This window comes from Heterocephalus glaber, unplaced genomic scaffold (assembly GCF_053883595.1).
Source record: "Heterocephalus glaber isolate CG9 unplaced genomic scaffold, H.glaber_assembly_v1.0 deba00001444, whole genome shotgun sequence".
NCBI classification, from domain to species: domain Eukaryota; kingdom Metazoa; phylum Chordata; class Mammalia; order Rodentia; family Bathyergidae; genus Heterocephalus; species Heterocephalus glaber.
The window spans coordinates 24,574,436-24,598,239 of NW_028258297.1; the positions used below are offsets into that span (position 1 = coordinate 24,574,436).

General features: G+C 42.8%; 1 protein-coding gene across 3 annotated transcripts in view; it reads right to left on the bottom strand.

Annotated features, from left to right (window-relative positions):
- Window positions 1-23,804, bottom strand: part of Fam234b (family with sequence similarity 234 member B) — a 38,983-nt gene that overhangs the window by 5,113 nt on the left and 10,066 nt on the right. For all 3 annotated transcript variants that reach the window (XM_087214072.1, XM_021259156.2, XM_087214074.1), the window contains exons 2-11: window positions 22,782-23,180; window positions 17,851-17,949; window positions 10,879-11,067; window positions 9,960-10,090; window positions 5,804-5,951; window positions 5,294-5,435; window positions 3,740-3,883; window positions 3,490-3,571; window positions 2,855-3,010; window positions 634-751 (exon numbers count right to left, since the gene is read on the bottom strand). In XM_087214072.1, the coding sequence (XP_087070198.1) occupies window positions 634-751; window positions 2,855-3,010; window positions 3,490-3,571; window positions 3,740-3,883; window positions 5,294-5,435; window positions 5,804-5,951; window positions 9,960-10,090; window positions 10,879-11,067; window positions 17,851-17,949; window positions 22,782-23,180 (1,608 nt within the window). The remainder of the gene's footprint in view (window positions 1-633; window positions 752-2,854; window positions 3,011-3,489; window positions 3,572-3,739; window positions 3,884-5,293; window positions 5,436-5,803; window positions 5,952-9,959; window positions 10,091-10,878; window positions 11,068-17,850; window positions 17,950-22,781; window positions 23,181-23,804) is intronic.

Genomic DNA, 23,804 nt, shown 5'->3' on the forward strand with positions numbered 1-23,804 from the left:
CTCTACCCCCAACAGGAAGAGCAGCCTCCCCAAGGCCAGGCAAAAGGAGACACCCCGAGAAGCAGGTGGTAATGGCTGAGTTTCAAGGCCTTTGGTTTCCTGAATTAAAGGTCTCTAATACATGATCCCAATTGTGCCTTACAGTCTCATTTGGATAGACATATACAGTAGAACATGTTCCAAATGCAGTAATGAGTGGTCAGATTATAGGAAATTTTTCTTCTTTGATTTTTCTCTTGACTCCAGTATCTATGCAATGACTCTAATTTCTATGCAGTATGCATGTTGACTATTCAAAAAGCTCTAATAAGCCAATGCCCTGAAAAACTATTTTACCTCCATCATGTCTCTCAGCTCCAAATTGTATGCCCTTAAAAGGTAAAAACAACAACAACAACAACTAGTCCTACATGTCTTGTGTGGCCCTGGTACAGTCCTGACAGAGCTGAGGCTCAGTAAAGGTCTGCACACCCCAGCAAGACCCCCTGGCTCCAGGGACACTAGAGAACATGCTGCTGCTGTCACTGGAAGAGCACAATCCTCCCCGCAGTGGGGCAAGGCTCCCTCCATACACAGCCAGCACACATTCTCCCCTTGTCCTGTGTATGAGCCCCTCCCCGTACAGAGACTCACCCTTTGAGGCCGTCACTGTGCCTGTGGCATTGGCCAGGTCCAGCAGGATGGAGGGGAAGGTCGGATGTAGGAGGTAAAGGTGGTAAAGGCTGGGTGGATCAGCTCCTAAGATGGCATCCTGACAATAAGCCACACAAAGGAAAAGCAAAGGTGAGTCTACATTCCTATACATGACAGGAGAAATGGGCAGAGAAAAAAGTGGTGATTACTCATTCTTCTCAGGTGCTGAATTCTGCCTCCCAACTGCAAGGATGTATCTGAAAGAAACTCCCACATACAGGAGACATGTTATTTCAAAGAGCTCAAAACACTGACTCATCACTAACTTCTTCAGATCACTATTTATAGTTAGAAAATGCTCTCTTATAAGAAGAAAAAAGAGAAAGGAAATGTGCATGCCCCAAGAGGAACATGCTGTAGAGAATAACCCTTCTTCTGGCTGCAGGACAACTAGGGTAGAGTCATTCCTTGCAGCAGGTGGGTCTTTGTACAGAGAAAAATGTACTTCTGAAGACATAGTGTGAGCCAAAGATTTCATCTCACTGGATATTGAAGCCAACTGCAAGAAACAGGTTAAAAACTTTAAAACTCTTATCAGTTCCTGAAATAAGCAGATTATTGATGAGACAGGCAAATCATCAACTATAAATCCAAACTTCCAAGGCCTAAGCATCAGGTCTCTTCATCCCAGAGAAGAAATACCTCGGGACCACCGGCATCAGTGTGACCTCTGGATAGGGGCACGCATGTGCAGCCAACGCAGCTTCTAAGTTAGCTTAGTGAGGAAAAACGGGGCCAGGAGCGCGCAACCTCACTCCCACTGCAGGACCACGAAGCAAGAGGGCATCTCCACACCCACGTAGGAAGGGACAGAGCCCTGGCTCCACAAAGTGGCCAGAAAATAGGCAAAATAGCCTTGCTCACCACCCACAGAAAGAGGCCCAAAAATCCATAGCATGAAAACCAAAGTTTTACACTGTTGAACTGAAATCTGCCTTCTGCAATTATGTACTGCTCACCCATGCTTCAAGAATGTCTGACTGTCACCCTACAGGCATGCTTCCTCTGCTTCCTTACCTGCCCATTGCCAATCTTATTTCCCCTTAGACTGTCTAACCCCTCTCTCATTTCCACATATCAGAACACTTCCTGTCCTCAGGTTCCCAGTGTGAATGCTCCTTCTTCTTGAGAAGTTCCCCAGTCCCCCAGGATGGTCCCCATCCATCTACCCTTCTTACCTGTACCTCTAGGAGCACATTCATAGCCTGACCTCATTGTGCTGCTATTTATAGAAGCTCATATCTCAGAGCCATCTGGTCTAATCCCCTCATTTTATTATATGAGGAATCCAGGAAATTAAAACTACAGCTATAATCCAGGTTTTAGGTAAATCAAAATGAGGGAATAGACTAGCACCTTCATTAATGGATTGAGACCATGAGGCTCAGAAATGTTGAGCAACTTGTCAGAGAGCACATGGTAATGGAGTCAGGTCTCAGCGGCCAGCAGGCTCCCCAGCCCTGGCCATCTGCTATCCCCAGAGAGTCCAGACTGCTTCCAGTATCCTTCGATGCCTACAAACAGCTCAGCCCGGCACACAGTGAGTACTAGCCAAAATGTGTCGCACGGAACTAAGGTGGGGCAGTGCTTATTGGAGACTCCGAGGCACCTATCCTGGGCGGCACCCTGTCTCAGCAGCCCTCCTAAAATACTGCAGGACAACACCTGAAACTTCTTAAAATCTGTCTTCTAGCAGTCAGACCTTCTCATTCACTACTCCAACTGATCATTCGGCTGAGCCCACTCAACAACACTCCTCCCCATAGCTCTGCCTCCCACCCATGCCCACACCTGCAGTGTCTTTCTTCACCTCCAAGCCCAGCCCCATCCCTGCAAGAGACTTTGTCTGCCCACTGTGGGCCAATCATACTGATTTCTCCTCTGCAACAACTGCAGCATGTAGGAGTTAACTGTAATTTGGACCTAGCCTCTTGAGAGGACTTTTTATTCCTTATCCAGCCTTCCTCTGTTGGTTGTCAGTAGGCAGGGGCTCTGGTCAGTGTTTACATTGTTGGCAAAAAGGCAAAGATGGGAAGAGTGGCTCCTATCTGTTTCTACCTGATCCCCTTGGAAGATGACCGGTCAAATCACATCTGGAGATGCCAGTAAGCCCCGAAGAGCCCTGGCATGTGACAAAGAGGGACCTCCCAGGCCCACTCACAGAATTGGGTGGTGCAGCCGACAGCCCTTCTGCCCAGAACAGGAAGACAGACTTCCGGTCTGAAGTAACTGCTGAGGTGGTTGGAGTTTCTTTCATGTGACATGGAGTGCTGTAGTTCCAAATGATGGAGCCAGAGTCGCCATCAACCACCATCATCTGCAAGAGAGAAGACAGTGGATATAGCCAGAGAGTGCACAAAAACAAAAAGAAGATAAACAGCTGCAGATATTCAAATCATACACATACAGTCCTCCCTGGGTATTTGTGGGGGAACTCCCCATGGAAACACAAATCACTGGATGCTCGTGTCCCTTCTATGTGGAATTTGCACATAACCCCTGCACATCCTCCTGTACACTGAAATCATCTCCAGGTTATTTATAACACCTAAGGTAATTGCCATGTAAACAGCTGTTACACCTTTTGTTTAGGGACTAGTGACAAGAAAAAAGGTAAGTGTTCAGCACAAACACTGAAGTGTGAGTTTTCATTTTACTCATTCACCTAGACTTCGAGCTCTTGGAAGGAAGAGATCATATTTTAGGTTCTTTTTAACCCACACAAGGCCTAGCAAAGGCCTGGGCATGAAGTATATGCTTTATATATGCTTTGATTTGTGCCCCAGTGTTGTTTACCTTTTTCATCCCAACTCCTTCCTGTGTCTGCAGAAGGAAGTCTAATGTCCGGTCATCAGTAAAATACCCAGGAGTAGGCTGGCTGCAAGCAAGGACAAAGAAGCAATCAATGTTGAAGAAGGAAAACAAGGAACTTCTACCCTCCCTCTTTTGCACCAGCCACAGATATCAATCAATTATTCTACATAATTTTTTTTATTCTACATAATTTTTAAACGTAAGGAAATGGACCAAAACAGCAACTGCAAACCTGCACAGGCCTGGAAGGCTCAATGTCCAGTAGGGTGTAAGGTTTTGCCCCCGAAGCAGAACCAGGCCTTGTCTGGTTGTAATCAGGAGGTTGCTGCAGTTGGAATCAGGGGTCTTCACCATCTGGAGCAGCTCAACACCATCGCTGAATTAAACAAGACCCCAACAGTTAGTCTCTGGCACAGATGAGTTTCCAGAACCCATTTATTTCAGCCTTTTCTCTCACTGTGCAAGTGTCTCCATACACACCAGTCCCTTAGCATCTGTGGGGGTTTGGGTTTGGGATCCCCCAAAGATACTAAAATCCACTGATGTTCACACCCCTCACATACAACGGCATAATATTTCCATTACCTACATCCTCCTGTATACTTTAAATAATCTCTAGATTATTTATAATACCTCGTACCGTGTAAATGCTATGTAAATGGTTGTTATACTCTACTGTTTAGGGAATAAAGACAAGGGGAAAAAAGCCTGCACATGTTCAGTACAGACAATATTTTTCCTAATTTTTCCAATCTGAAATTGGTTGAATCCAAAAATGTGGAGTGCATAGATACAGAGAGCCAACCATAGTCTTGAGACCCTGTGTTGTTCCCATTTGATTTCTTCTTGACCCTTAGAAACCAAAGGCCCCTAGAAAATTCTACGCAGGTTCCAAAGGAACTCACAAGAAACATGTTATAGTACAATGCTTCTCACACTGGATACAGTAGAAAAAGTGACACAGCCAAGGATAATGGCATGGAAAACAGACAGAGGGTGAGATAGGAGGCCTAAGATTGTCAATAAGCTTGGACAGCGACTGCTATTATACACTTACTTCTTCCTCTAATCACTGGGACCAGTTGATTTAATACCTGTCAAATTCACTGAGACATGATAATCCCTTAGAAAATGACTTGAAATTTCTGATAGAAAAGAATAAAAATCATTACTCACACTTGGTTATATGAGTAAAAATGGACTGTAAAGGACCATGATATGCTTTTAGTCTAGAAATAAATAAGAATTTAAAAATAAGGTTCCATGGTCATGTCTGCTTCTGTCAAAATGATTCTTCAACTAAGACAAAAATATAGAGAAAGAGTTGCTCAGAGACATCTGCACAGCTTTATAAACCATGATTTTAATTAAAACCATCATTTCTAATAAATCTATCTCCCTATCTTGGCACTGACTCAGAACTCTAATCAAATTTTCTTCCTTGTAATCCACACATGAGGGGATCACACACCAGAGTCACTAACACATAGACACCAACACCTTATGTGACTAAGAAAATTTCAGGGCCAGGGATTTAGCTCAGTGGTGCTGTCGCCTGCCTCCCAAGCACAAGGTCCTGAGTTCGATCCCTGGTACCAAAAAGAAAAAATTACTCCAAAGAAAAGAAAACTTCTCATTCATGTCCCCCAGGCCAGAAGAGAATCTAAGAGCAGTACTGCCTCCCTCAAATCTCTGCCCACACTTTCACTGGCTCATGCAAACTCAGAGACCCACAGCATGTGAGCTCACAGACCTCATTGGGACCGAGGACGGGCACCTGTCCTACCTGTATATGTCAATGAGCTCAGACAGGTTGATGGATCTCCGCTTCTCCCATTCTGGCTCTTCTATCTGCAGAGAAGGTGGTGAGCTGTCTCGGTTTTGGGCCTGAACAAAAATGTCTCGCAGGGCGACAGCTTGTACATTTCCTAGCACCATAGGAAGAACCAACACTGAGAAGCTGAATTTAACAGAATATCCCAGGATGGGGGTTTGAACAGGAGACTGAGAGCCCAATCTGGCGGATCTAACAGAACCTGTTCAGGCTGGTCCCACATGGGGTGGGCGGGAAAGTGGTTAAGTGGATGCTGGGCAGAATCTTCTCTCTAGGGAACGCAGCAAGGGAAAGTGGAGTTAACCACCTACAATAGGGAAGGAAGGGAGAAAGACAGACCCCTGCGCAGGATGGAACGGAAAGGCGGTCCTCTGCAACCCCAGAGCTTTCACCTCATCTTACAAGGCAAGCTGCAACACAAATCTGCAGGGAACAGCAGGGAAAACCAGCCATGCTTCTTACCAAAGCCAAACAGGATGTAGACAGCCCCACTGGCCGTGCTGTAAACCTGGGGACCAATCAGATTCCCCATTCTCACGATGCTGTACTTCACAGGTCGGCCCACTGGGCTCCCTGTCCAGCCAGACACCAGCAGAAAGCACACATCTGGCTGAAGAAATGAAAGAAAGGTCAAGTCAATAAAAGCTTTCCACTCCTAGCCAAACAGTTTATCCAGACAGTCACCACCTCTTCATCAGCTAAGGGCTCAGAAATATTTTCCTCATGTGGGAAGCACAAAGCCAACCTTGTCTCTTATTTCCCTGGAAGTAAAAAGTGAGGAAAATACTCCACATGTACAAAAGCCATCCTCGGGCCAGGGATTTAGCTCAGTGGTTCCGGTGCCTGCCTCGCGAGCTCAAGGTCCCAAGTTCGATCCCCGGTACCAAAAAAAAGCCATCCTTAGGGTCCTGCAGACAATTTCTCTGAGCACAGTTGTTGCACAGTCTGCTCATGCATAAGATTCTAACCTAGAGCTAAATAAAATACAGCTGACCCCAGGTCTCCACTCCCATTCCCAGAAACTCTCAGGAATGTTTGTCCCCAAGCAAAATCAATGCAGACAGAGCTTCCCCATCATCACATCGGATGTCTGGCCTGGCCACTGTCAACTCTATTCTCAGAGACCAGCAAACCTTTCCCATGAAAGGCCAGATGGTAAAATATTTTAGTCTTTACCAGTGAGATGGTTGCTATAGCAACTACTCTACTCTGCTGTTTTAGCATGAAAGTAGTCATAGATAACACAAAAATGAATGGCCATGACTGTATTCCAATAAAACTTTATTTATAAAAACAGGCAGTAGCCCAAATCTGGCCACAGTTTATTAATCCCAGCCCTTGAGGATTTTTCTTTTGAGGACAGAGTCATCAGTTGGGAAATACAAGAATTATACTGATTGTCTTGACAAAATTTATCATTGTGAATTCTCGGGGACAAAATAAATATGGTTTGCAGGGTACCCAGAAAAAGGTACTTACAAGGTCAAAACTAACCTAGAGAAAGGTTTTTAATGGAATGACATAGCACTCTGCTATTGGCCCAATCCTATTAAACATTCTTATCAAAGATCTGAATAAATAGAATTCAAGTTTATCACAAAGCAAGGAGATCTGGCTACTATGCTGTATGATAAACTTGAAATTCAAAGAGGCCTTAGGCTGGAAGATGAATCAAAATCTATTTAAAAACTGGTACGCAGAGGAGAGGGGAGGGGGAAGGGGATCAAAATATATATATATATCCACCAATTCTTCAAAACAAACATAAATTTTATGTATGGCTATACGGCAAACATACACCAATTTGAAAAAAGAAAAGTTGGTACACTAATCAATTATAAACTGTGGGTGCTTTCATTGATTATTAAACAAAAATCTTAGAAAAGCTATTGTAAGTTTTTCTTGCATAAATAGAAACATAGAGCCGGATCAAAAGAAGTAACAATATTCTTAGGCTGATATCACCGGCTATGCTATGAATAAATTACTGTTTATAAATAGTGACACTGCATTTTAAAATGTTGCAAAAATTAGAAGCCAAAGGGAAAGAAATCAAGAAAAAGAGGTTTTAACTTCCTGGCAATGGAGGAACAGAATAAGGAAATGTCATAGGATTAAAGGGACCAGGCCAATGGCCACAGGGCTTTCCTATACTTGGGAAGTAGACTCATGTAGAGAGGCTCTATGGCACTGATGTTGGAACAGTGAGTAGAGGCTATTAGAAAACACATTTCTCAAGGCCCGGGATTTGGCTCAGTGGTTCCACCACCTGCCTCAAAAGCACAAGGTCCCAAGTTCGATCCCCAGTACCAAAAAAAAAAAAAAGCTAGAAGAAAACATATTTCTCATCCAGGAATATAGCTTAGCAGTACAGGGCCTGCCTGGCAAGTGTGAGGTCCTGAATTCGATGCCCGGTACCAAAAAAAAAAAACCATTTCTCATCAATAGCACAGAATTTTCTAGAGCTGACCAAAAATGAAACAGCTGCCTCACAAATGAGTGACATTCGCATCAGCCCACATGCTCAAGGAGGAACTGGGAGCCCTGTATCTGGAACCAGACTCAGACCACACCATGGTGTGAGAATAGCAACCACTGGCTTCTACAGTCCCTTCCCTCGACATCCTCAGCCACATCCATCCACTAATCCCAAACCAGGCCCAGTTGCCCCAAGTTTGGCTCTAAGTCAAAGCCCTCATCTGTTTCCCTCCTTGTGAAGAGAACATCTTCCATGAGTGCAGCTTAAATACATCCTCAGGTTCTCTGCTGATGATAAAAAGGGCAAAGAGGTCAGAACAATGATGAAGCTGCTGCTCCAAACCCATCATCTCTCCAAGAATTTTCTAGAGCTGTCACTTGTCAGGCAGAATGGAGAGTATTCCATAGCTGTACACCACTGTGCTAAGAGTAAGTTCTGACAGGCGAGCTGGGCACTGCACTAGCAACTTAAGAGCAGATGAGAAGCTGATTCTTCCAATGGAAGCCCCTTACTGTGGGGTATTGCCTAAAGGCCTGAACCCTAAACCCCCTGACCACCACCAACAAGGAGGAGATGGGGTATTAAGACCAAGACTTTAAATTTGTTCAGGGTATAAAAGTGTATTCAATGTTTTGCTCTGCCTGTGCTGACTAGAATTCCATTAGAAAGAAATTCCCCAGCCTTTCCTCTTTGAGACTTTTAGAAAATCTCTCCGTGCTTGAGGTAATACTTGAAATTTTCCCTAGACTTGTCCCTTTACTCACAATGGCTAGGATATTAAAAAAAAATTACATGAATAATTCCTAAATTCTTGGTTCTGGTCCACTTCCAGACCAAACAGCTTGTTGAAGAAAACCAACAGAAAGTATCCACAAAGTCTTTTGTTTTAAAATTAAAATCAGCTATCAAATGAGGCAAAATTATCTGTATTCACATGTTCCTACATTTCTATATCCACATTTTTCATTTTGCCATTTGTTCAATTTTTTTAGTCCATAAGCATTTCCTTGGCTGATTAGGCAGTCTGAGAAAAATGTCTTAGAAAAACTTTAACAGAGCTATAAAAGTGCCAGGTGTGGTAGCACATGCCTGCAATCCCAGCACTTGGGAGGCTAAGGCAGGAAGATTGATGTGAGTTCGTGGCCAACCTGGGCTAAGTAGTGAGTTCAAGACCAGCCTGAACAACATGGCCAAAAATATATATATATATGAAGCTTCAGGACCAAAAAAAAGTGCTTCAGGACCAAAAACTTAAAACTGAGATGATTGTTCACTAATGTTGTCTTTCCTGCAATTTGGAGAGAATACTAGTATCACTGTAGCTGTATATAGAATGACTAGCTCCACAATTAATAGGATGATTTTTTTCTTTTTGTGGTACTGGGGGTTGAAACCAGGACCTTCATTCTGAGCTATATTCTCAGACGCCCTTACACTTTTTTTATAGACAGAGTCTCGCTAAATCACTAAGTTGCCCAGACTGGCTTGAACTTGCAATCCTCCTGTCTCAGCCTCCCAGAATGCTGTGAATTTAGGCAGCTAGCAGGATGATCATTTAAGGGCCTCTGTACTGGAATCAGTCTGTCTTGTCACAGGATAGACTATAACTCTCTTTTCTTTGATTAGTGATGCTATTGTTTGACTTAGATTTTTTTCTATATATATTTTATGAACTTTTTATCAGACAGTCCTATTATTTTACAGTTGAAATAAAACAAATATATTTAATATAGTAAAACTAACAATACATTAAAAAATATAAAAAGCAGGCTCTACTCTAGGAACCTAAAGTGTGTCCGACTCTACTTTTCATACCAATCCCACAACCAGATGTAACAGTCCCATGTTTGGCACATGAGGAAACCAGAGCTTGGGTGGGTTCCGTGGTTCACCCAAGGTGGTAGACACAGCCCCGTGTACATCCAGAGCTCACTACACCACAGTCCCCGGAACTGTAATGAGACTGCTGGGAAAATGGGTTCACAATGCTCATTTAGTTGCTTAACCTCACCAAGAGAAGTTATTTAAACTTCATCTTTTGTAAAAAGAACTTTCAAACAATTATGACATCAGGAACTGAGATAACTAAAAGTAAAGTTCTCTCTGTAAGTGACAAAAACCGGTTAGTGGAGACCACACCTGTGTTTCCCCGATGGCCAGAACTGCGAGGTCTCTAACACCATCCTCGTCCAAGTCCGGCAGCACCACCGCAGGGGCAGCCAGGGTGCCACTGGACAGGGAGTCCGGGCTCAGAGTCCAGATGGCCTTCCCTAGGGCAGGACAAAGAGAGTGATCACTAGTGTGGCTTTCCACCCCTGGAAAGGGCAGACACAAAGCAAAATCCAAAGGGCTGAACAACAGGCAGCAACTCGTCCTTACTTTACCCCTTTTGTTCTTTGTTTTATTTTGGTTTTTTTGTTTGTTTGTTTTTGCAACAGGATCTTGTTAGGTGGCCCAGTCTGGTCTTGAACCTCTGGGCTAAGTGACCCTCCTGCCTCAGCCCCATAAGTAGCTGGGGCTGCAGGCACAAGCACAGTGGTCAGCTTTTGCCCGGGTAGCAACCGGCGCACTGGCAGGGTCCTTTTGATTCTGTAAGAAGGCTTCTGTACATTTGTTTTTCATTCCTTTTTTCTTACCTAAATGCAGTAAGAAGCTGAAAGGCCAAATCAACATGCCTCAACAAGCCTTTGTTTCTTCATAAAGAAATATTTTTAAGTAGTCAATACCTATGTTTCTGCAAGGACTGACCCCACATATATTATATCAAATGGGAAGGGACAAAGCTCATCTGTCCTTTCTACAGAGCAGGGAGACAATTCACAACCAAAGGCCTCAGGCTAGTTTCTGAGTTTCGCCCCATTTTATCACCAAACAGGCTGAAACATGATTTACTCAATCTGCCCAAACCTCTTATCTTAGCCCCTTAATAACCACCTGCTGGGTAGCAAATCAGACTTTCCATCCTGCCACAGTAGGAAAGTCCCTTCCCTACCAGCCTGTCAGAATTCCACATTATCATTCATTACAACAAAGATCCTTTGTGGTCAATGATCCTCACCTGTGGTGGCATTGAATGCGCTGAGCATCTTACGTGTCCCAGTCACAAGACAGATGATCTCAGCCCTGCTACCTGGCATCAGATCCAAACATGTGATATCCTGGGCCTCTTCTGGGAGGGGACTGGACCACAGGGTGCTGCCATTCATCCCTGAGAGGCATACAAGATCAGCGGCCGGTCTTGAGTCACCTAAGAGCACAGAGAGATGAGAAAGACAAGGAGGCTGAGGAGATAAGAGGGAGAAATGAGCACGAGGCCTGAAGACTAGAAGTGAATGGTGGTGAGGCAGCAGCTCATGTGTGCACAGTCCATTCCTATGTATCTGAACACTGAGCACCTGTCGCCTCTGCTCACACACCTCCCATGTCAGACAGGAAGTGGCCGCCTCACTCCACCTCTACTTCTGTACCTTTCCCAGCACAATGTTCACCTGCCTAACACCTCAGTCCCCACTAATAGTGATGTCCTTAAGGGTAAAGACTGCCTCACTCATTTCTGTATCCTCAGTAGCTTGCAAAATGCCTGGCACACACAGTACCCAACTGTTTGCTGAGTAAAAGATAGGAACAAAACCCAGCATATGGAAAAGAGCTGTTGGGAACAAAAAGCCAGGAGAAAAAGTACACTCAGAAACACTGGTCTGACCTAGAATATGTGCAGAGAGGGAGCAAAATACCTGAATCATAATCACCTGTAGCAAATGCTTCCTAAGAGCAGAAAAAGAATGTTTTTAAAAATAAATCTGAAAATCACAGGTAGAGAGCAAAGGTGTAGCTGGTCTAGAGCTCCATGGAATCAGCTGCTTTGGTCCCACGTAGGAAAGGTTACTTGGAAAGACAAGACCTGGGACTGAGGCTAGCTGGTAAGGAACCAGAGTCGCTCACCTCTTCAGTAAACAAGGCTTTAGGTGGCTTAACTAGCACCGCAGAGTAGTAATACTCCTGCCAGGCTTATTTTCACTTTCAGGGCACAGACACCTTGACTCATCTCACTCACTCTCCACTTCCAGCAACAACTAAAACAGGAAAGGCAACGTAAGCTTCAGAGCTTCATTAAATTTAGTCTTCACTATGACTAATTAAATATACGACCTAAAAACAAATGGCAAACTGTGGCTCACTGTTTCAGACCTTGTCGCCAGAAGAAGTGACATATGACAAACAGTGGTACCTAAGTCGGCTTCCAGAGGTCTCAAGGAAGCTACGATTAGTGCACGTGCCACCCTTCCTGTTTAAGGACCCTCCTGAGCCTCTAGGCATTTCTGACTTGTTTTCCAGGGTGGTAAAGGGTCACCCCTTCCTCATCAGCTCTCAGCCGCTTGAGGCAGAGCCTGTATTCCTCTGGGTGAGGTCTCTACAAGCCACACAGCCCTGGAGACAGGCACAGCACCTGCGATGGTCAGCACTAATTCATGGCTGCTGAATGGGTGGAAAGACCAATGAACAAACCCACTAAAAACCCAATCCCGCTACGAACAAGTGCATTAAAAATCCAACCCTAGGGCCGGGGATTTAGCTCAGTGGTTCTGCCACCTGCCTCGAAAGCACAAGGTCCTGAGTTCGATCCCTGGTACCAAAAAAACACAAATCCAACCCTGCTATATCCAATGGCACAGAGCTTTGTAGGTTATGGGCACAACCACCTGGCCTGAGGGGCAGGACATAAACTCCAGAGCGACTCCTGGATCTCATTCCCAGCTCTACCATTTACCAGCCAAGGGTCTCTGCCAAAGTTCCTGAACCCCACCATGTGTCAGTTCCCTCATCCACAGAAGGGGGACAATAAGATTCGTCTACCTCATAAGAGTGTGTTCAGGGGTAAATGCGTTCACATGTTACACACTTACAACAGTGCACAGCACATAGAAAGCACCAAATGTAGGTTCTATTATTTTTACAATCTGTGGGCAAATCAGGCTGGTCCATCTGGTGTCCAAGCCCACAGCTTTACCATTATGCATCTCCATGTGTAGCAAATCATGTAAAATAACATCTGACTAAAACATCCCTAAATCTGAAAGTGGGTGGAGAAAATCTTACTTCAAAGGTTAATTAATGAATCATAGGCAGGAAAAAAATGTAGTCAAGGTCCAATTACATGAAAACAACAGGCAGCAAGTTTTCTCTGTCACTGACCTCTGACCAAATTGCTTCTACACATTGCTTAAACCCCAGAAAGGTATTTCTAATCCTGCCAAAGGTGTGCACAGTTCAGAGATCTCTAGACAATACCTCCAAATTTATTCCAAGGCCTAAATGATTAACAAGTAGCTCTCAGGGCTTTCTTGGTCTCCAACTACAGCTCTTGTATCAGCTGGCAGAATGCAATCAGTGCCACTTTAACAGAGGCTGCAGGTCAGGCCAGAGCCCCCGTGTCCCTAAGCTGAAAGCAGAATGTGCTTTTGCTTATTTGTTTCTACAACTGACAAGTAAAACATCCAGGATCCCAGCAGCAGCATGCTCAGGGTAAGCGGCAGAAGATTTAATGAGACTACAAAGATATGGTCAGGGAGATTGGCCTGTAGTTCTCTTTTTGGGTTGGGTCTTTCCCTAGTTTTGGAATCAAAGTAACACTTGCGTCCAGGAATGAATTTGGAAGTACTACTTCCCTTTCAATTTCCTTGATGAGTTTAAAGAGTAATAGCGTTAGTTCTTCTTTAAATGTCTTGTAAAATTCAGCAGTGAAGCCATCCGGACCTGGGCTTTTCTTTCTTGGTAAATATTTTATTACATTTTCAATTTCATTCATTGTAATTGGGGTATTTAGAATTTCTATATCTTCTTCATTTAACTTTGGCAATTCGTATGTATCTAGGAATCTGCCCGTTTCTTCTGTGTTTTCCATTTTATTGGAGTAGAGGTTCTTGAAGTAGGTATTGATGATCCTCTGGATTTCTTCTGGGTCTGTTGTGACTTCACCTTTTTCATTCTTAATTGCATGTATTTGTGCCTTTTCTTTCCTTTTTTTGATAAGGTTGGCTAAAGGTTTATCGATTTTATTTATTCTTTCAAAAAACCAACTCTTTGATTCATTGATTTTTTTGTATTGATCTCTTGGTCTCCATTGCATTGATTTCTGCCCTGATCTTTATAATTTCCTGTCTTGTACGAGCTTTGGATTCATTATGCTCTTCTTTTTCTAGGAGCTTGAGGTTCTGCATTAGGTTATTTATCTGAGTTTTCTCTGATTTCCTAATATGGCCTTCACTGCTATGAATTTCTCGCATAGAACTGCTTTCATTGTGTCCCATAGATTCCTGTATGTTGTACTGGCATTTTCATTTACTTGTAGAAACTGTTTAATTTCTTCTTTAATTACTTCTGTGACCCATTGGTTGTTCAAGAGGGTGTTACTCAGTTTCCATGTGTTTGTTGGGGTTTTGCAGTTTCTTATGTTACTGATCTCCAATTTTATTGCACTATGGTCTGATAATATACAGGGGGTAACTTCAATTCTTTTACATTTACTTAGACATGTCCTATAAGCTAGCATGTGGTCTATTCTGGAGAATGACCCGTGTGTAGCTGAAAAGAATGTATATTCCGATTTTGTGGGGTGGAACACTCTGTAAACATCTATTAAGTTCATTTGTTCAATAGCTTGGTTCAGTTCTAGAATTTCCTTGTTAACTTTTTGTCTAAATGATCTGTCTATTTGTGATAGTGGGGTATTGAGGTCCCCTACTACAATTGTGTTAGCATTTATTTGGTTCATGTCTATTAATAGCATCCAAAAAAATGAAATATCTAGGAATCGATCTAACAAAGGAAGCAAAAGACCTCTACACTGAAAACTATAGCACTCTGAAAAAAGAGATCAAAGAGGATACAAGAAAATGGAAAGACATCCCTTGCTCCTGGGTAGGAAGAACCAATATAGTGAAGATGGCCATACTTCCAAAACTACTATATAGATTCAATGCAATGCCAATCGAAATTCCAACAATATACTTCACAGAACTAGAGAAAACAATCCAAAAATTCATTTGGAACCATAAGAGACCTAGAATAGCTAAAGCAATCTAAGCAACAGAGACATGGCTGGGGGTATCACAATCCCCAACTTAAAACTATACTACAAAGCTACTGTGATAAAATCAGCATGGTACTGGCAAACGAACAGACCTGAGGAACAGTGGAATAGATCAGAAGATGCAGAAACAACTCCAGACATGCTCAGCCACCTGATCTTTAACAAAGGAGCCAAACACCCTCATTGGAGGAAAGATAGCCTATTTAATAAATGGTGTTGGAAAAACTGTATTTCAACCTGCCAAAGATTAAAACTAGACCCATACCTATCACCATGCATTAAACTAAGATCGAAGTGGATTAAAGACCTAAATATCAAGAAAGAAACACTAAACGTGCTGGAAGATAAGTTAGGTGGAACTCTTGAAGACATTGGCATAGGAAAAGACTTCATGAACAAAACCTCAGCAGCACGGGAACTAGCACAAAGAATCAACAACTGTGATCTCATCTTATTAAAAAGCTTCTGCGCTGCAAAAGAAACCACCAACAGAGCTAACAGACAACCTACAATGTGGGAAAAAATTTTTAGCTGCTGTACCTCAGACAAAGGACTACTATCTAGAATATATAAAGAATTGAAAAAATCAGACCCCCCCAAATTCAAAGACCCAATTCAAAAAATGGGCATCTGAAATGAACAGACATTTCTCAGACAAGGAAGTAAAAGCAGCAAACAAATATATGAAAAAATGTTCAACATCACTCGAAATTTGATAGATGCAGATGAAAACAACCCTGAGATTCCACCTCACCCCAGAAAGAGTGGCTGCTATCAAGAAATCAACCAATAACAAATGTTGGCAGGGTTGTGGGGAGAAAGGAACCCTTCTTCATTGCTGGTGGGAGTGCAGACTGGTGCAACCACTGTGGAAATCAGTGTGGAGATACCTCAAAGAACTAGGACTGGAGGTCCCATTGACTCAGTTATTCCCCTGCTAAGTATCTTCCCCAAAGAATTAAAAGAACCATACCACAGTGATATATGTGCACCCAGGTTCATAGTGGCACAGTTTGTAATAGCTAAAGCTTGGAACCAGCCCAAGGGCCCATCAACTGGAAACTGCATAAAGAAGATGTGGTTTTTTAATAAAATGGAGTACTACTCAGCCATAAAGAACAAAAAACTAGAGTCATTTATAGCTAAATGGATCCATATTGAGGCCATACTCTTAAATGAAATAAATAGGACACACGTGTAAATACCGAATAGTTTCTCTAGTGTGAGAAACTGATAGTGTAAACAAGGGTTAAAATGATTAAAATGAGTAACTGATAATTTGAAATAGGAAAAAAGGTCCAAAGATGAAGGAGTGAAGGGAGGGGAAGGGGAAAGGAAAAGAGGGAAAGGAAAAACTATGAGAAAAGAAAAAAATAATGGAAATGAAATTTATGTAAATAGGGAAGGGTGGAGGGGGTGAAGGGCGCACAGGTAATGGGGAAAAAAATAAGAACCAAGATACATCATGTACAGGTACAAACACCCAATGATAAATGTAAACGAATTGTATACCTAAAATGTACCATTAAAAGAACTAAAAAAAAAACCAGACGGCAGCAGCACAACTCACTGCATCGATCAGGGCCAGTATTTTTATGTGAAGAAGAAAAAAAAAAAAAAAAGATATGGTCAGGGTGGAGAGACCCAGACTTACAGGCCAGCCTCCCCAAGCAGAAGGCAGGATATCAGGAGTGTAAACCAGGGAGAAGACGACAGCACCCAGCCAAGGGGTATGTGTGCACAAATGTGTACAAGAGGTGATCAAAACATACAGTGAAAGGGGCCGGGGATTTAGCTCAGTGGTGCCACCGCCTGCCTGGCAAGTGGAAGATCCCGAGTTCCATCCCTGGTACCAAACAAAAAAAATACAGTGAAAGTTTAAATCTTCAAAATTTAATAAAAGACATTGCCATTGCTGGGCATGGTGGCACATGCCTGTAGTCCTAGAACTAGGGAAGCTGAAGCAGGAAGATTGCTGCAAGTTTGAGGCCAGCCTGGGCTACATAGTGAGTTCAAGGTCCGTCTGCACTACAAAGTGAGACCTTGTCTCAAAAAAATAAAAAAATTTTTTAAAAAAGACACATCCATTAAACCTCAAAATGCCCCCCTCACTTTGATCACATCTACCCCATTGTTCTTGCCACTTCCTAAAGCAGTTCTGAGAGTCCTCTTTTATGAGTGTCTGTACAAGGCATGATCAAAAACACAGTGAATGCTGCTGCTGAGTGCCACCCAATGGAAAGGCAGGCTTGTAAAACCATTACAGTCTGCAATCTATCTTATTCAAATCTGGCATCATATGACTTCTGGATCATTCCCAAAGTCAAAATGACTGTGAAAGGTAAATATTTTGAACCAATTCAGGACATCAAGGCATCCTTGACAGAACAACTAAAGACACTCATGAAAGAGGGCCTTCAGAACTGCTTCAGAAAGTGGAAAGAATAACAGGATAGGTGTGTCTGAAGCCAGGGGGAGAATTCTGAGGCAGAGATTAAGGAAATGTGCCTCTTATTACAATGGTAGTAAATATTTTAAATTCAAGTGCATACTGCCTTTCAGATGGCACCTGTAAGTTCGTGAAAAAAGGCATGGGCCAGGGCTGGGAGAACTGGGTAGCTGACATTCATTTCGAGCTAAGAGGCCATGCAGAGCAGATGGGGAGGGACTCCAGAAACTTTCGCCCGAAGCTCTCTGGAGAAACCACTTCCTCCCGGATCAGTTTCTTCAGCGGCCACTGAAAGCTCCTTCCCACTATAACTCTCTCTGGGTTTCTTGGACTGAGCTTTATTTTCACACAAGCACTTTCTGATCAGACTCATCATGTATGACAGATGTGTGGTAACCTCCTGTTCACTGCAGACCTCCTGTGGTGCTCCTTTCGGCACAACAGATACTTTTTCCTGGCGGACAGCAGCCTCAGAAAGACATGTCCCTTACCTGCTGAGCTCCCATTCCTTGATGCCACAAAGGAGAGGAGCACATCCCGCAGGCCGTCTCCATTCACATCAGCCAATTCCAGTGGAGACAGGTCCCCACCTGATGTACATGTAAAGAAACAAACAAAAAGGCCCTGAGAACACTCCCATAAACCAGGTTAGAAAGGGTATAGACACATAACGCTGCCAGCACCCACAAAAACCAGGCCAACTTCTGGTTCCAGACAAACAGCAGAGACACACTTTTCCTTACTCCTCTGCCCTCTAAGTCCATCTCAAAGCCCAGACGTTACACTTAAACAAACAGAGCAAGGCTCTGCAAGGCAGATGGACTAGAGACTGCAAGGCCATGGGATGACAAGGTGATGAGTTCCCTGGGTTTTCTTTGGGCCTCATATTTCTCAGACAAGGTGCTGGAGAAATCAGCAACCCAGAAATGCCACAGCTGCAGACCAAGAACACCAAGAAATGCTGGCTTCTCTAGCCAAAACCCCAGGGAAGGAGCAGCCTGGCCAGGCAGAAACATTTCAAGTATGACTGCTCCACTCCAACTGATCTGCACACACAAAACCATGGCCCTGGACCCACCACACACACACACACACACACACGCACACACACACACACACACACACGGCCAAGGCTGAAGTGGGAACCCTACTTCCACCTGGTCCCTGCTGACAAGGTAACCCCACCCCACAACCCAGGAAAAGGACAGAGGTGGGAAGCTAGAGCTGTTATCCAGCCTAGCAGTGCTAAGGCCCTCTGCACACAGAGGAAGCCTGCAGCTCTACTAAGACAGGGTGGTCTCACCAGGGCTGGTGGAGAGCCTGGATTCGCATCCCACCCGCAACGACAAGGTAGGCCCTCTCCCCCTCACAGGAGTAGCGTCAGAGGGTGCCGGCCAGACCTGGAGACAACTCACACATTGCAGTGAAGAACAGATGACAAACCACTCTGGAAGATCAACTACTAAAAACAAATGTGCACACACCCTCTGACCTAGCAATTCTGTTCCGGGTTCATGCCTTAGAGAATTTCTTATATACTGGATCAGAAGACACATACAAAAATGTCCTTGGCATCATTTGTAAAAAAAAAAAAAAAAAAAAAAACTAGAAGCCATGTAATGTTCATCAACCCTAAAATGGATAAATAAATCATGGGATATTCATATCATGGAGGATTCAACAGTAGTAAAAATGAATAAGCACCAGATAAGCAAAGGAGAGAAGGGATTAACCTCAAAAATATTATTTCAAAAACTTATGTTGAACAGAAAAGCAAGTCTATGTGACTACATTTGTGTAAAATTCAAGAAGAGGCAAAATTAGTAACAGATTGTTTAGGATACATGTCACTGTGGTAAAACGCAGCCAAAGGATAATCAAAACAAATTCAGGCGACCAGACCCTATGGTAAGCAGGGGAGGACACAGCCGGGAGGAACACGAAGGAGACTATAGCAGTCCAATAATGTGCTGTTGCTTTTTCTTTCTTGGTACTGGGGATGAACCCAGGGCCTTTGCCCTGAACTACATCCCCAGCCATTATTATTTTTTATTTTGATACAAAGTCTCAGCAAGTCATGCTTTCCTCCCTGAGATGTAATAATATAGAAAAAGCTGTACTGTGTGATTGGGTCATCTGGTGTCATAGTCTAGTGGAATTCATATTGCACTGGATGTTCAAAATTCTAGTTGGTAAAGACCTAGATAGCGTGGCTTTTCTGTATATAAATTGTTCCAGGGTAGGTCAGCAAAACTGTCTCTTGAAATGTAATCAACCTAAATACTTCATTCAGCAGAAACTCTGCTTAAAATAATTTTTATGAAGGTAAATGTGGATTTTACAACTTAGGCAGTTAAAACCTAGGAGTTTTTAAAAATTAGTTTGGTAAAAATACATCATTTCTAGAAGTCTGCCTAAAAATACAGTTTCGATAGCACATTCCTGTAATCCCACTACTCAGGAGGCTGAGACAAGAGGATTTCACATTTAAGCCCAGCCTGGGCAATTGAGTGAAGCCCTGTCTCAAAAATAAAAAGGCTGAGAATGTAGCTCAATGTTACATAAAGACTCTGGGTTCAATCCCCAGTACCAGGAAAAAAAAAAGATTTAGTTATTGAAACTAATTTATAGCTGTAATTTTCAATTTTTTCTATCCAGTATCATTTCTATGTTGTCACTAAAATGCCTGCCCAGCACTGTTTACTAAAACAGTTTCTCTTAAACACAAGCAAAAGAGACTGCCATCATCTTGAGTATAAGAGCAGTGAATGTGGACAAAACACAAGATTATCCTTTCATATAAGAAACATTGAAGATTGTTTTTTCTTGGATCTGCTCATCTGCATTAAATGTTCAATTAGTGGCCAGGGATTTAGCTCAGTGGTTTCACCACCCGCTACGCAAGCAAAAGGACCCGAGTTTGATCCTCGGTACTAACAAAAAAAAAAAAAAATGTTCAATTAGTTCTTCTGTTAGCTTCTCCTATTTTTGGTTTCATTCTGTGATCCTTTTATTTCCAATGATGGTTTGTGATAGTTGACTATGATAAACTTAACCAATTATATTTTGTTTTCTAGAGCATTTGAATAATGTATGAGTGACTCCCCAATTTTAACATCAAATATGTAATCTGGGCACAGAATTTAAAGTGAAATTACATCAAAACATTGCTGTAATTATGCAATTACATCAATTGCATTACTGTCCATTTTGAAAGTTTGAAATAGCACTGAAAATATTCAAACTGGAATGGCAGCTTTCTTCTAATTTCATCTAATTGGTTCGTGTTAATTTCTTATTAGATGCTTAAACAACAGTTAGCTTTATTTGTAACTACTCTGTGGTGGAAATGTTAAACCACGATAGCTTTTGCTATCAGCTCTCAATCACTCAACTTGTAGAGCAGAATATTCCTCCACTTTTGGGTGGGGGGATTTTGTGCTTAATCTGAGTTTAGAAATAACATCAGAAAATGTTAAGCATGTCCTTTCTGAGAAAATATTATTAATGTTTCTAACTGTCCTACTGCCATGGTGATTACAGTGAATTATAAGTATTTAACTGCAATCTTGAATTATAAAGTTGAGATGTATATATCAGGAGCTCAACTTGATGTAAAGTAAATGAGCAGTTAACTGGTGGATTTTTTTTTTAAATAATTGGTTTAATCCATAATTCCATAACAAAACATAGCTTCACTTCAGTATTTATCTTTTTCCATTCAACAATGCTAAAATGAGGAAATGATAAATAGGTAAGAGTTACTTTTGTTTGTTTGTTCATTAGAAAAATAAAGTTTCTAGTCTTTGAATGCTGGATTTTGTCTTTCCTATCCATGGCAGCTACAAAACAAAAAAATCACTCATAATATTTTACATGTTAAATACAGGTTTACACGTTAGCTCTCTTCTCAATAGAGTTGCCATACCTCATAGTTCAAAGTGTATTCTATAGCCTGCCTCACAAGCGCATGGACCGATCCCTGGTATCAAAAAAACAAAACAAAACAAAGTGTGTTCTATAGATCAGTAACATTATGCTGACATGTAATTGCAATTTACTATGCAGCAAAAATGATTCAAGAAAAGAATAATGTACAGTGTCTATTTACCTTTGTATAGCCAATTGATTATGTTACTCTACTTTTAACATTTGTACTTGGGTAAATGCTTATGTATGCAGAGGAATGTCACAATGCAAGATGCTGCTAGCTCAGGCACAAAGTATTAAAATTATTTCGTGAAGATTGGTGGTTATATTAAAACTATTATGCCATTATACCTCAAAAAAAAAAATCTCAGCAAGTCAAATTGCTCAGGCTAGGTTCTAACTTGAGATCCTACTGCTTCACCCTCCCAGAGTACTAGGATTATAGGCATGTGACACTACGCCTGGCTTAATGTTCTATTTCTTTCTTGGCCCACACACATATATCTACATATGTTTGCAATATATCATAACTGCCTGCATCTTGGAGAACTGGTACATATACATATCACATCCTGGTCATTTTACTTCTCTCTCACCTTCCCCCCATATATCTTTCTCATCTCTACAAATTCTACTTCCCTACCATCTTTCTATTTTGCTCTTTAATTTTTTCATAGCTTTACACTTAAATTTTTTATATTTTGGGTTTCACGTATAAGAGAGACCATGCGATATTTATCCTTCCCTGTCTGGTTTGTTTCACTTACCAATATGTTCTATCCCTCCAGCTGGGTGTTGGAGTCACCCAGAATTTGTTACGAGGCTTCATACTTCATAAAAATATCATATATGTAAACTAAGTTTGCCTTAAGAGACCCAAAGATGAGAACACAGAGCCCACCGGAAGCTAATTCACTGGAATCAGAGAAGCAGCAGAGAAAAGGCCCTTCCCTGGGTTGAGGGAACCCATCCAGCTCCCAGGAGACAAAGGCTCCACACAGATGAAATGCAATCCCCGCAATCCCCGTCCCAAAGCAACAGGTTTCGGAGATGAAAAGCCAGCCTTGCTGGGGAACCACCTCCCTAACCACTGGGACAGGAAAGAAAAGGCAGCAACTGTCTCCCACAAGAAAAGGAATTATTCTCCAATTCTAATTAGGCCAGGCTTGTATACTCATGGACGGCCCGAGGGGCCGGGAGCCTTACTTTCCTCTATGCAGCTTTGCGCTCCCTGTGCAGTGTTCACTCCCCTGCAGGAACCCAGCAAACCAAGACCAGGGCTAACACAACACACTGTAGGGAGGTGCAGCACCCCATCCGCTTGTCTGCTCTCCAATCTTATCCTCCCAATCACTTCCATGCACAGGGGCAGGGCGGACACCTGTCTCTATGACACACATTCATTTTGAAGATGGGGGGGAGGGGGGATTCAACTTGATCAGATAATACCATAAAATTTTCCAGAACTAACACTGAAAATCCCACCACGCACCTCCCTGAGAGCCCAAGCGATGGCTCCAAGTGCTGTGCAGATCTCTGGGGGGACAGGGGATGAGGAAAGCACAGAGGAGCACCAAGACCATCGACACCCCCAGCGTCAGCAGGAAGACGGACGTGCGCACGTAGGACACAAGGGAGGAGGTTGCCTTCTGCTCCAAGCCCCCAAGGGGCTCCGGGGGGTAGCCCTCTGTGGTGACTTCGGAGAGATGTGGCTTTGCAGGCCCGGCAGCCTCTGCATCAGAGTCAGGCTCTGGTGCTCCTCCCAGAGGGCTCTTCCCATTTTTGACCCCTCCGTTCTTCTGCTGCAGGTTAATCACAAGATCATCTTCGCTCTCATCGCTGTCGGCCTGGGTGAGGGGATCATACTCCCCAAGGTCGGGGCTCTTCTTTCCTGAGAAGACAGGACAGTGTCAAGGAGAACCAGCAAGGAGAGACCATCACCAAACCACAGCAACCACCAACACCTAGGGAAACACAGAGAGCAAAAGGCTGCGGGTTTATATCAAGCTTGGGCCTTGGTGGCTACCTGTAAAATCAGGTGCCAGCAAAGGGGTAATGGGGACAATGGGAGGAGGGATACTTTAGAATTATTGCCTGCACCAGGTTAGGAAAATTGGAAAGGATGCAGCAACGTGGATGGAAATGGAGATCATTATATTAAACGAGATAAATTAGGAACAGAAAGACAAATACTGTGTGTCTTCACTTATATGTGGAAGCTAAAAACTTGGTCCATAGAGGTATAGAACACATAATGCTTACCAGAGGCTTAGAAGGATATGGGGAGGGGAGGGATAGAGAAAGGACAGTTAGCAGATAGAGGGTGCAACTGCATTGGAGGAACGACCTCTAATGTTCTTTGGCACTATGGTCGACAACGATTAATTAAATATTTCAAAATAACTAATAGAGAAGATGTTAAAAGCTCCCAACACTAAGAAATGTATATGCCAATCACCCTGATCTGATCATTACACATTGTATATATGTATTGAAATGTCACACTGTACCCTAT